At 46.2% G+C, this 13,642-nt stretch overlaps 1 protein-coding gene across 2 annotated transcripts in view; it reads left to right on the top strand.

Annotated features, from left to right (window-relative positions):
• SAMD4B (sterile alpha motif domain containing 4B) overlaps positions 1–13,642 on the top strand; it is a 31,902-nt gene that overhangs the window by 3,506 nt on the left and 14,754 nt on the right. Inside the window, exons 1-2 of one of the 2 annotated variants that reach the window (XM_027771553.1) lie at positions 2,255–2,306; positions 8,287–8,778. In XM_027771553.1, the coding sequence (XP_027627354.1) occupies positions 2,270–2,306; positions 8,287–8,778 (529 nt within the window). In that variant the 5' untranslated portion in view covers positions 2,255–2,269. Of the gene's footprint in view, positions 1–2,254; positions 2,307–8,286; positions 8,779–13,642 lie in introns of those variants that run through there. The other variant, XM_006140376.3, reaches the window with a different exon arrangement.

The following is a 13,642-nucleotide window of genomic DNA, read 5'->3' on the forward strand; positions in this document are numbered from 1 at the left end:
TAATGTGTCAAAGAAGGCAGAGCCACAGCCTAGCACACTGTATTTGATAGCCCAGCATATTTATCTATAGCATTAGTTCTTAATACTTAATAGGGGGACCAACAGATGGTGTAATGGTTACATCGCTGGGCTCCCACATAGTCAACTGCAGTTCAAGTCCTGGACCCAGTGGCTTAAAATTCAGCCAGGTGCTTGACAGTCATGCCCAAAATCCCAAGAGGAGAATGGAGGAGAAGGGATTGCAGCGTGCCCATCCTCCCTGGGGGGCTTGATTTCTTGCTTTCTGTCTCTAGATTTCTCAGCAAGTGCACATGCCCTATAGCAAAAACCTCTCAAAAAATAAAAAATAGTAGAATCACTCTTCAGAAAATCTGCCCTTCCTCCCCCGAAAGATATATACTGACTCCACAAACCAAATCTTGAGTTCATTTGGTTCTCTAGTCTCCAGTTAAGAGCTACCCATTACAGGGTTTGAAGCCCTTCTTCAGCATTTCAGATCCCTTTGAGCCAAGAGGGCTGAATAATGAGACAGATCCCCTGCTTTTTTCTAGGTTTATTTCCATATCCCACCCAACCAATCCTGCAACTTCCTCCGTTTCTCCAGGGCAACCTGGTCTCGGTTTGCCTGCCTTGTTCCTCCTCAGGTAGGATAGGGAGCACAGAAGAATTGACCTAGACAATTGTACTATAATCCTGTTTCATGTCAGAATTCCCCAGGGACTTTGTAAACATAATCTGAGGCCTAGGTCCTTTCCCCAGAGAGTGAAAGCTTCTTAGCTGACTTGTGTACACCCAGTGGAGAGCCACTTGTCTTGATGCTGCTGATGATTCTGGGCAGACCCAGGAAGATAGTGAAGGTGCTGTTGTATGACCTACTGGATGTAGGGAGTGGGGGCTTACAGCTTTGGGAGGGTGTCAGACCAAAGCCATCCCTTCCTCTTAAGTGTCCGGGAGAGTTTTGGGAAGTCTTCCAACTTAGGCAGCCAGTGTTATTTTCAAGGAAGTAGAACCTGAGGCAACACCCAGGAACAGGAAAGCCATACTCTGGGGAATCTCTGGAACAGGAAGAGGCTCTAAGTTGCCTCCGTCATCCCTATTCCTCCTCCTAGTACTGTCTTTCCTGCCTGTTTGGAGCTGTAACAGTGATCCCAGCCCACTCCTTCCCGTTGAGACTGACTTGGACTAGAGGGCAGGAGGGAGGAGACTGGGCCAGGGGAATTGGATTCCCCTTCCTTTCCAAGGTCCTCTTATAGCTTCCTGGGCTACATTTCTTGCATTTCTTTGTACCTCTTATTCTCTGAGTCAGGCACTGTATCCAGCAGGTCTAAGTTCCTCCCTCTCTGGCTCACTGAATCTGGGTGGTGAAACTGAGGTCAGGAGGAGGCCCTGATGAGTGAATCACCAGAGTTCAGCCCTGATGCCTCCACCCTCTGCTTTCAGGCTCTAGTGACACAGTTCGTCAAACAAAAATGTGAGTCCCCAGCCCTCCCCCATGTCTGTGTGAACTGGAGTAAAGCAGAGAAGGACAGGTTTGGAGCCAAACCCCAGCCCCTCTGACCAGTGCCTGAGGCTGATTGTTACAACAGCCCAATAAAAATGGGTTTGCTCTTTTTTTTTTGGAGAGGTTTTTGCTATAGGGCGCATGCCAGACAGAGAGAGACATAGAGACAGAAAGCGAGAAATCACCCCCCAAGGGGGATGGTCACGCCACAGTCCCTTCTCTTGTCTCCTCTCGGGATCTTGGGCACGCATGCACACGCACCCGGCATGAGTTTTAAGCCACCGGGTCCGGGACACGAACCGTGGTCAACTACGTGGGAGTCCAGCGACATAACCATTATGCTAACTGCTGGTTCCCAAAATGGGTTTGCTCTTAGGGCAGTTTCAAAGATACATTTGGCTTCTGTGATTTACTAGGGTCCAGGGTCATGACCTTCTTAGCTCTGGTCACCTGAACAGCCCTGCCCCTGTTCCACTGTGGCAGGGCAGGTACTCCTACGCAATCTCCATTGTTCTTCATGCCTGCAGAGTCCAGGTTTGCAGTTGGTGAGAAAAAGCCATTAGAGTTGCAGCATTCTCTAGCCCCCATCCCCTTCCATCCACCTCCAGAATTTCATCATTGCTTGTTGTGCCTCTAGCTCCAAGGAACCAGAAATATGTCTGATTTTGGTAAATAACTGCATGAAATTCCCCACCCAGCCAGGAATATTAAAGGGGAGGCCCAGATGTGCTCTCCTATGTAAACTGTTCCTCACACCCCCAAAACAACATGGGCTCTAGATCTTCAACCAGGAGCAGCAACAATAGTAAGTTAAAATGTACTAAGCACTTACCACATGCCAGGTGCTTTTGCATGATTGTTTCATTGACTCTTTACATTGACCCTGTAATGTCAGGGCATTTACAGCTCCATATCACAGGAGAGAGACCAAGGCTTAGAGAGGTTAAAAGACTGCCCTGCCCCACAGTTCCCTAGGTCATGGGGCAGCTGGGTTTTGAATGCAGGCAGGTTTGCCTGTTGACTTCTTGGTTTATTTTGCTAGGGTTTGAAATAGGGTAATTTGAGATTGGGAGATTCTGGAGAGGACAAATTATATACACCTAAACACCACCACCTTCCAGGGAACCATATGAGTTCAGTTGTAAAGGTATTCAGTAGGCCCCTTCTGTGCTTCAACTCTCTCGGTCAGACTTTTCTGTTCTTGGTAGGAAACTAGAAGTTCCGTTCCATCCCCCTCGGCCCCCCCCCCAGGTCATCTGTAGCCCCAGCTGGGCTCACCCCGAGGGGTCTGAGGTTACACAAATTCCTTGGAACAGTTCCAGTATTCACTGATGCTTCCCAGTCATGGGAGGCCCTCCCTCCCACCACCAACACTGCACAGACACATGAACATACTTTCCCGGGATCAGCTTCCACTCGTTCAAGACCATTCTTGCCTTCTCAGTGGGAGAACAAGGTCCTTCATTGAGCCCAACCATTGTGGCTGTCCTGTCACATCTCCTGGTAGTACCAGAAGAGAAGCTGTATCCCTTAGCCTTGGGGTCCTGGCAGTACTCTGGGTTGGGGGAGGGACTAGACAAGGCTTCTCTCTGTACCAGATGTGTCTGGCTACTCTGCAGGGTCTAAACAACAGCAATTGAGAAGGGCCTGAAGGGGCAGGGTGACTGCTGTAGAAGGGAGAAAAACACCCATCACTGAGCCACATACTGAATGCTTACTATAGGCAAATCATCAGATGCTTTACATGCAGTTTCCTGAAATTTCAGTGATCATATGATCCCTATTTTACAGAGGAAACATATTGCCTGAACCAGCTGCATGAAAACTATGATGCACATCCTTGACTTTCTGTCCCTAATGTTAATCACCATTTTTCTTCTTCCTTATCAAGAAATAAAACTCAGGGATTAAGTCAGGGAAAGTGGATACTAGAGAACTCCTTCCCGTGTAATCCAGTGTCTGATGGAGGTGAAAGGGCAGAAAAGACAAGGCTTGTTAACTTCAGGAAGACCTGTTCCACCTTGGAAAGATCCTCAGATTTGGAGATTGCCTGAGGGACAGCTTTGTGATCATTGCAGTCTGGTTCAAATGAAGACAGGCAGAGGGGGTGAGCTTTTCTAGCTTTGGGTGGTAGATACTAAAGGGAATCCAGAAAGCTAGGAAAGGAAAAAGAAAGATTTGGCATTGGAAAAATAGAAGGTTGTGGGTAAGGCTGGCTTCATGGTGTAGCGGTAATATTGCTCAAGAGAAGTCAGATTCCACATGGTGGCCAAAGTCAAATGCTTGGTCCAGTCAGCTTGAAACATGCCAAGCATATATGAGTGCCCAGGATCCAACAGACTGGAAGAAGTGGATTGTGGTGTGACCAGGCTCTGTAGAGGTGCTCATCTCTCTCATGAGCATGCTTTCTATCATGAATAAAGGGAGAGGGGAGAAGATGTAAGTAAAATTTCTCCCAATTCTGGAAGCAGGCAAACAGACCTGGTTTAAATTTGGCTCTATCACTTACTAGTTCTGTCATGCAAGGGACATCTTCCCAAATCTCTGTCATCAGCTGCATGATGAGAATGCTAAAATAGTGTTGAGGTAGGGATGAAAAAGCCATGTTCTTAGCATAATACTTGGTACATTATAAATAAATGCCCAGCAAGTTCTATCCAGTATTACTACTGTTAATAGTAGTGGTCATAGCAGCACTTGTACTAGTGGTTCTGTGGTTAATTTTGGCCATTGCTGTGGCAGTACATGAATTGATGACTGTGGGTAAGTGGATGAATTCCTGGGCAATTTAATAGGTGTTCTCTAGAAAGCCTGGAGTGGCCCAGTTCAAGAAAATGTAGTCAGGGCCAGCAGGTGGTATGGTGCTTAAGGGGGCTGGACTCCCCATATGACTGATCGCGGTTCAAGTTTTGGACCTGGTGGCTTGCTTTCTCACTTTCTCTCTCTCTCACTCTGTCCCTCTCTGGTCAAATTTTAAAAATAAATAAATTAATTAATTAAATAAAATTAAATAATTATTTGAAAAAAGAAAGAAAATGCAGTCTACACAGCCAAGAGTTAGGAATTGCATGTGATTCATTTTCATAGGACTACAGATTTAAGCCATATTGAAGTTTGTGTGAATTCCAGATCACAGATTTCCAAGCAAGTCTTTGCCTTAAGAGGGGGGTTATTGGGAACCAGCAGTTAGCGTAATGGCTATGTCGCTGGACTCCCACGTAGTCGACCGCGGTTCGTGTCCCGGACCCGGTGGCTTAGAACTCACGCCGGGCGCGTGTGCGTGCGTGCCCAAGATCCCGAGAGGAGAATGGAGGAGAAGGGATTGCGGCGTGACCATCCCCCCTGGGGGGTGATTTCTCGCTTTCTGTCTCTATGTCTCTGGCTGGCTGGCGAGCGCACGCGCCCTACAGTGAAAATCTCTCAAAAAAAAAAAAAAAAAGGGGGGGTTATTGAAGAGGCTTTTCTCAAGTTGTTACACAGGTGGCCAGGTATCTGTCCTGCATGTGGGCAGGAGTCCAACAGTCCTTGGAATCTTAAGGCCTAAGGAATGAAGACTAAAAGACCCTTAGATGCCTAGATTTTTATATATAACTATACCCAGTCTCTGTTTTCTGAGCCAAGAGGTTGACTTGTGCCTTTAGACTCTCTCTGTTCTTTTGAAAGGAAGGAGCCACAGTGAGATAACCACAATATTAGTAAAAACATCTAACGTTTACTGAAAACTTACTTCATGTTAGCCATAGTCAGGTAGGAATGATTCTGAGCTCTACTCTAGATAGAGACAGTAGAGTGCTGTGAAGTGACTACACCTGTTTAGAATCAAATGATCAGTAAGCTGCAGAAAAAGATAGAAGCTACATCTTAGCCTATACTTTTTTTTCACCCACCCTTCTGTGTTCCTAGGTCTGTCTAGTTAGAGCTGACTCCTTTGCCTCTTTTCAGGACCTCACTATTAGCACATCTCTCAGAACTGCCTTGTGGTGAGATGTTTGCAATCATAACCTTTACCATAGGTGTGTGCTCGGTTGTTCAACAGTGAGGGTAGGGTTGGCCTCAGCCCTTGGTCATTGTCTCTCTGCTCAAGTATTGGTGTTCTTTGTCTCCCTCCTTTATCCCATCAACATTATCGCCATCCTTCTCTCCATTTAGCTAGTCACAGAAGTGGTAACAAGTTTTTGAGTGGGATAGGCAGACCCATGACAGTTTCTTCTCGACTCCCTTTATATAGTCAGCCTGGGGACTTATATTTGGGGAGCATCTTTCTGGATCCGAAGGGGAAATGTGACTCATCTACAGGACAGATTCAGACCCTCAGATGACGGGCTAAGAGAAGAAGATGGAGAGGTCAAGATCTTGATGGCATGTAATAGCCAGAGGAGGCTTCTTGGAGGAGGGCAGGTTTAGGCATTGTATAAAAGCCTTAAAGTTGGTATAAGAGGAGAGAGATTGTTGTAGGCTACACTTGTATCTCAGCTGGCATGTGGAAGCTTGGATGAATGTAGTATGGAGAAAATACCAGGGACTGAGGTACTCTGAGCTGGATCTTTATCTGGAGAAACAGGAGGTGGGGAGTGCCCTGAAAATGAAAGTGATAGTGAGCTAGAAGTTCTTGAACTTGAGTATGTTGGTGTGGTTTCTATTGTAAACTGTCCAGGGACATGATACCTTGGTTAATGTAGGAAAGTAAGTCCACCTGAATGTATGGAATCGAGTAGAGGTGGAGAATCAGGCAGGGAGAGGCCAGTTAAAAAATGGTAGGCAGGGAACCAGCAGTTAGCGTAATGGCTATGTCGCTGGACTCCCACGTAGTCGACCGCGGTTCGTGTCCTGGACCCGGTGGCTTAAAACTCACGCCGGGCGCGTGTGCGTGCATGCCCAAGATCCCGAGAGGAGAATGGAGGAGAAGGGATTGCGGCGTGACCATCCCCCCTAGGGGGTGATTTCTCGCTTTCTGTCTCTATGTATCTCTCTGTCTGGTGAGCGCACGCACCCTACAGTGAAAATCTCTCCAAAAAAAAAATGGTAGGCAGGGCCAGCAGGTGGCTTGGTGGTTAAGTTTCTGGCTTTCCTAAATTGCTGACTGTAGTTCTATTCCCTGACCCCTTGGTTTGAAAATCACGCCAAGCACACATGAGACTAGAGGAAAAGGAAGGGATTGTGGCATGGCCATCTCCCCAGGGGGTGATTTCTCACTTTCCATCTCTTTACATCTCTCTCTGAGAAGCACATGAACCCTATGCAAAAACTTTAAAAAAAAAAAATCAAGTGGGGGCCAGTAGGTGGTGTGATGGTTAAGGCACTGGATCCCACATAGTCAACTCAACTGATTTGAGTCCCAGACCCAGCTACTTGAAAATCACACCATTGCATGCATGCCCAAAATCACAAGAGAAGGCATTATGGTGTGGCCATTTGCCTGAGGAATGATTTTGCACTTTCTCTCTGGTGAGGGCACATGCCTTATAGCAAAAGCTATAAAAAAAAGAAAGCCAGAATCTTTTGTGTTTGTTCTAAATTCCAGTCTTTAGCTCATTGACTCTCAAAGCAACACTGAACTGGGTACTGTAATTATCAGCAAATTTTGCAGATGAAGAAATCAGTGCCCAGTAAGGTTCAAGGTGACTTAACCCAAAGTCTAACTAATAAGTTGGGGAATCCAAACCATGATTCCAAAGCCCATTTCTCCTCCCCTGCCCCACCCCTAAGAGAATATATGTGGTTGCCAGAGAGATAGAGCCCAAGAGCAAGGAAGAGGAAAAGTACATCCCATAGGGATTGACCATACCCTAGTCCCATCTTCTTCTTTTCTTTTCTTAAAAATAATTATTTATGGGACCAGCAGTTGGCGTAATGGCTGTGTCGCTGGACTCCCATGTAGTCAGTCGCAGTTTGAGTCCCAGACTTGGTGGCTTAAACTCACACCGGGCGCATGTGCACACATGCCCAAGATCCTGAGAGGAGAATGGAGAAGAGATTGCGGCGTGGCCATCCTCCCTGGAGGGGGTGGGGGTGATTTCTCACTTTCTGTCTCTCTGTCTTTATCTTCCTAGCAACCACACGCGCCCTACAGCAAAAACCTCTTCCAAAAAAAATTATTATTTATTTAGTTAATTAGTTTAATTCCATTTGTCATTATATTATTATTTTTATTTTGACCAGAGAGAAAAAGGAAAAGCAAGCTGTCAGGTTTGGGACTTGAACCACAGTTCGCCACATGGGAATCCGTGCCCTTAACTACTATGCCACCTGCCTGCCCCTAGTCCCATCTTCTTTATCTCTCCTATCTTTTGGGATTTGGGGCACATGTGCGCATGTGCCCAGTGTGTTCCTCAAGTGACCAGTTCTGGGACACAAACCACCCAGTTGGTCATTTGGAATCTATGTGCCTTAACCCCCAGGCACCTAGGCACAGAGCCACCCCAGAGCTTAACTACTATATTGCACTGCTGTCCCCAGTCAGGAAAGCAAGTCGAAGCTGTTTAAGTAGGGGGTGGGGAGATGAACAAAAGTAGGCTGAGAGGCAGCAGGAGGAGCTCAGATTCCAGAGAAGCAACAATTTGATTGATTGGCCACAGCAGGTTTCTGAGAACAGGAGTGACAGAATCAATAAAAATTACTATAGAAATAGGGTGTGTTTGACCTCATCTATATGTGAGACAAGGGGAGTCATGAACAGAGAAGGGAGGAGAGATTGGAGCTGAGGGAGTAGGCCATAGGCAGCTCTCTTGGGTTTATAGGAGTCTCCTGCCCTGGTTCTACTGATGTGCCCTCTTATCCCTTTGCAGCCATCGTCAGCCAGTGGCAGCAGGAGTCCAAAGAAAAGGTGGTGTCCCTCCTGCTGTCCCACCTGCCCCTGCTTCAGCCTGGCAACACAGAGGCCAAGTCGGAATACATGAGGCTGCTGCAGAAAGTTCTGGCCTACTCAATTGAGAGCAATGCCTTCATTGAGGAGAGCCGCCAGCTGCTCTCCTATGCCCTCATCCACCCGGCCACCACCCTGGAGGACCGTAATGCACTGGCCCTCTGGCTGAGCCACCTGGACGAGCGGCTGAGCCCCCTGGAAGGGCGGCTGGCACGTGGCTTCCGCACCCGGACAGAGCCATCCTACCACTCGCGCCAAGGCTCTGATGAGTGGGGGGGTCCTACAGAGGTGGGCCCTGGGGAGGCAGGGCCAGGCTGGCAGGACAAGCCTCCCCGGGAAAACGGACATGTGCCCTTCCACTCATCCAGCTCAGTGCCGCCAGCCATCAACAGTATTGGGAGCAACGCAAACACAGGTGAGGAGGAGAGGGGTCTCAGGAAGCCATGCCTATTTGAGAAAGATCTAACTGGGCTCTCTCAGTCACTCTTATCCTTTGACAAGTCACTTAACCTCTCTGGGCTTCAGTTATATGAGGCAGTTAAGAAGTTGTGAACTAGGACCAGCAGATGGCGTAATGGTTATATCACTGGATTCCCACATAGTCCGCTACAGTTCGAGTCCTGAGTCCTGGACTCTGCAGCTTAAAAACATGCCAGGGAGATTGGCAGGTGGCTTGGTTGTTAATGGCGTTCAACTTGCACATGGCCAGCCGCGTTTCCTCCCTCTCTCTTACTCTGTCCCTCTCTGGTCAAATTAAAATAAAAAAGTAAATGAATAAAGCTAAATAAAATAATTCTATTAAAAAAAAAAGCACACACCAGCTGTGTGCCCAAAGTCTTGAGGGGAGAACAGAGGAGAGGGTATTAGGGCATGGCCATCCCCCTGGGGGGTGATTTCTCACTTTCTGTCTGCCTCTTTGGTGAGTGTGCATGCCCTATGGCAAAAATATCTCTCTTTAAAAAAAAAATTGTGAACTAGTGTTCCCCAAGCTGATCTACAGATTCGTTTTAATGGACCCACAGTATGGTTTTGCTTTCTTTTTTTCAGTTTGGTATAGTCTGTTGGCCCCCCCATGGTATTATTCTCTTTTTAAATAATTTGATGAGGGCCAGGTGGTGGCTTGGTAGTTGGAGTGGCTGGATCCCACATAGCTGACTGCACCACTGAATGCTTGGATCCAGCATTGTGAAAGACATGCCAAATGGCTGTACCAGTGTGCCCAAAGTCCCAAAAGGGGAAGTGGAGGAGAAGGGATTGTAGTGTGACCATCCTCCATGGAGGGTGGGGAGTGTGCTTTCACCTTCTCAACAAGCATAAAGGCTTTCTGGCAAATTAAAATAAATACAGAGGCAAGTTGAGATAGTGCGTCAGCCACGTGGTATGGTGGTTAAATTGGCTGGATTCTCACATAACCAACTGTACAGTTCAAATCCCAGACCTAGCAGCTTGAAAATCACACTTGGGGAGCCAGCAGATAGCATAGCAGTTATATCACTGGACTCCCACATGGCCAACCACGGTTTGAGTCCCAGACCTGGTGGTTTGAAACTCACACTGGGAGGATGGCAGTATGGCCATCCCTCAGAGGTGATTTCTCATTTTCCCCCTCCCTATCTCTGTCTCTGTCTCTCTTCTGTGGTGAGTGCATGCACCCTGAGGCAAAAACCTTTTAAAAAAATGTAAAACACACTGGGGCATGTATGCGTGCATGCCCCAAATCTGGAGAAAGTGGAGAAGGGATTGTACCATGGCCATCCCCCCTACTGGGTGATTTCTCATTTTCTCTCTCTCTCTCTCTCTCCAGTGAACTCATGCAATGGAACTACTAAAAAAAATTAAATTAAAAAAAAATTTTTTTTTAAATGAGGCTGTAAGTATAGTGGTTTGGGTACTGGACTCCTACATGTCTGGCTGCTATTTGAGTCCTAGACCTGGCAGTTTGCTTTCTCACTCACTCACTCTGTGTGTCTCTCTCTCTCTCTCTGGTCTAATAAATTATTTTATTTATTTATTTTTTAAAGAGATTTTTGCCTTAGGGTGCATGCGCATCTGGGGGGTTGGGGAAACAGAGACAGTAAGAGGAAAAAATGAAAAATCACCCCCAGGGGGGGATGCCCACACCACAATCACTTTTTCTCCCAGGTACACAAGCCCACCATGATTTTCAAGCCACTGGGTCCGGGACTTAAACTACAGTCAACCATGGGTAGGCCAGCAATATAACTTATGCCATTTGGTGGCCCCAAATAAATAATACTTTTAAAATGTGCAGAAGGTGGCATAGTGGCCAAAGTGCTAGACTCCTAAATGGCTAACTGTGTTTTGTGTCCTGGACCCTGCAGCTTTAAACTCATGCTGGGAGTATGTGCCTATGTGCTCAAAATCCCAAGAGAAAATGGAGGAGAAGGGATTGTGGTGTGGCCACCTTTCCTGGGAGGTGATTTCTCACTTTCCCTCTCACTGTTTCTGTCTCTTGCTCCCTGGCTACAGCACAATCCCTTCTCCTCCATTCTCCTCTCAGGATTTTGGGCATGCACTCACCCATGCCTAGTGTGATTTTCAAGCTGCCAGATCTCTACTATAGCTGGCCATGTGGGAGTCCAGCACCTTCATCACCACGCCACCTGCTTGCCCCAGAAAGTTTTTCTTTCTTATGATAGAATTATACCCCTTTCTTTATGATTTTAAAATACTTTAATACCTGTGATCACAAGTATCTTTAAATAATTAATTACTTTCATCTATTAATGGAGAAATCTTTTTTTTTTTGGAGAGGTTTTTTTTTTGGTTTTGTTTTGTGTTTTGTGTTTTTTGTTTGTTTGTTTGTTTGTTTGCTATAGGATGCTTGCACTCACCAGAAAGACACAGAGAGACAGAAAGCAAGAAGTCACCCCCCCGGGGGGATGGCAATGCTGTAACCCCTTCTCCTCCATTCTCCTCTTCGGATCTTGGATGCACACACATGCCCAGTGTGAGTTTGAGCCGCTGGGTCCGGGACTCAAACCGCAGTCAACTACATGGGAGTCCAGCAACATAGCCATTGCACCAACTACTGGTCACCTATGGAGAAGTCTTTAGTATAGGATTGCTATGACTTTTAGAGTTGTTGATGGGTAGACAAACATAAGATAGATAAGTGGATGAATGGTTAGGTAGGTGGATAGATATAGAGCTGTGTAATTAGTTTGTCTTCCCAGCTGAGGGAACATTTATTCTCCTCACATAGCAATATGTACTTATTGATTATAATCAAACAATACCGAGTTATTAGAAGGATAGTTAGTTGTCCATTCCTCACCTCCCTAAGAAAGTAAATGTTTTCTGTTTAGTATCTTTCCATACATTTTTCTTTGCCTCCACAACAAAAATAAATAGCCATAAAGAATGTCTCTTTCAATGAAATTTTGATTATAAAATGCACATTCTTTCAACAAGTATTCGGTTAATGTGTATTATGTGTCAGGAAGTGTTTTACATGTTGCAAATATAGGTATAAATAAAACAGGTAGGGCTCTCTCCAGGAGCGAAAGGTAACAAATTAACCAAGAAATAAATAAACCAAGCCTCTTTGGTGAGTGTGCATGCCCTATGGCAAAAATATCTCTCTTTAAAAAAAAAATTGTGAACTAGTGTTCCCCAAGCTGATCTACAGATTCGTTTTAATGGACCCACAGTATGGTTTTGCTTTCTTTTTTTCAGTTTGGTATAGTCTGTTGGTCCCCCCCATGGATTATTCTCTTTTTAAATAATTTGATGAGGGCCAGGTGGTGGCTTGGTAGTTGGAGTGGCTGGATCCCACATAGCTGACTGCACCACTGAATGCTTGGATCCAGCATTGTGAAAGACATGCCAAATGGCTGTACCAGGGGGGCCAAAGAGTGTGCCCAAAGTCCCAAAAGGGGAAGTGGAGGAGAAGGGATTGTAGTGTGACCATCCTCCATGGAGGGTGGGGAGTGTGCTTTCACCTTCTCAACAAGCATAAAGGCTTTCTGGCAAATTAAAATAAATACAGAGGCAAGTTGAGATAGTGCGTCAGCCACGTGGTATGGTGGTTAAATTGGCTGGATTCTCACATAACCAACTGTACAGTTCAAATCCCAGACCTAGCAGCTTGAAAATCACACTTGGGGAGCCAGCAGATAGCATAGCAGTTATATCACTGGACTCCCACATGGCCAACCACGGTTTGAGTCCCAGACCTGGTGGTTTGAAACTCACACTGGGAGGATGGCAGTATGGCCATCCCTCAGAGGTGATTTCTCATTTTCCCCCTCCCTATCTCTGTCTCTGTCTCTCTTCTGTGGTGAGTGCATGCACCCTGAGGCAAAAACCTTTTAAAAAAATGTAAAACACACTGGGGCATGTATGCGTGCATGCCCCAAATCTGGAGAAAGTGGAGAAGGGATTGTACCATGGCCATCCCCCCTACTGGGTGATTTCTCATTTTCTCTCTCTCTCTCTCTCTCCAGTGAACTCATGCAATGGAACTACTAAAAAAAATTAAATTAAAAAAAAATTTTTTTTTAAATGAGGCTGTAAGTATAGTGGTTTGGGTACTGGACTCCTACATGTCTGGCTGCTATTTGAGTCCTAGACCTGGCAGTTTGCTTTCTCACTCACTCACTCTGTGTGTCTCTCTCTCTCTCTCTGGTCTAATAAATTATTTTATTTATTTATTTTTTAAAGAGATTTTTGCCTTAGGGTGCATGCGCATCTGGGGGGTTGGGGAAACAGAGACAGTAAGAGGAAAAAATGAAAAATCACCCCCAGGGGGGGATGCCCACACCACAATCACTTTTTCTCCCAGGTACACAAGCCCACCATGATTTTCAAGCCACTGGGTCCGGGACTTAAACTACAGTCAACCATGGGTAGGCCAGCAATATAACTTATGCCATTTGGTGGCCCCAAATAAATAATACTTTTAAAATGTGCAGAAGGTGGCATAGTGGCCAAAGTGCTAGACTCCTAAATGGCTAACTGTGTTTTGTGTCCTGGACCCTGCAGCTTTAAACTCATGCTGGGAGTATGTGCCTATGTGCTCAAAATCCCAAGAGAAAATGGAGGAGAAGGGATTGTGGTGTGGCCATATTCCCTCGGTGGGACTTGGGGGGGGGGGCTGATTTCTCACTTTCTCTGTCTCTCTGGCAAGCACATGCACTATATAGCAAAAGTCTAAAAAAAAAAAAAAGGAGGGGGAGACCAGCAGTTAGTGTAATGGCTATGTCGCTGGACTCCCACGTAGTCGGCCATGGTTCGAGTCCCCGACCCGGCAGCCT

Source organism: Tupaia chinensis, unplaced genomic scaffold (genome assembly GCF_000334495.1).
Source record: "Tupaia chinensis unplaced genomic scaffold, TupChi_1.0 Scaffold000037_13, whole genome shotgun sequence".
NCBI classification, from domain to species: Eukaryota; Metazoa; Chordata; class Mammalia; order Scandentia; family Tupaiidae; genus Tupaia; species Tupaia belangeri.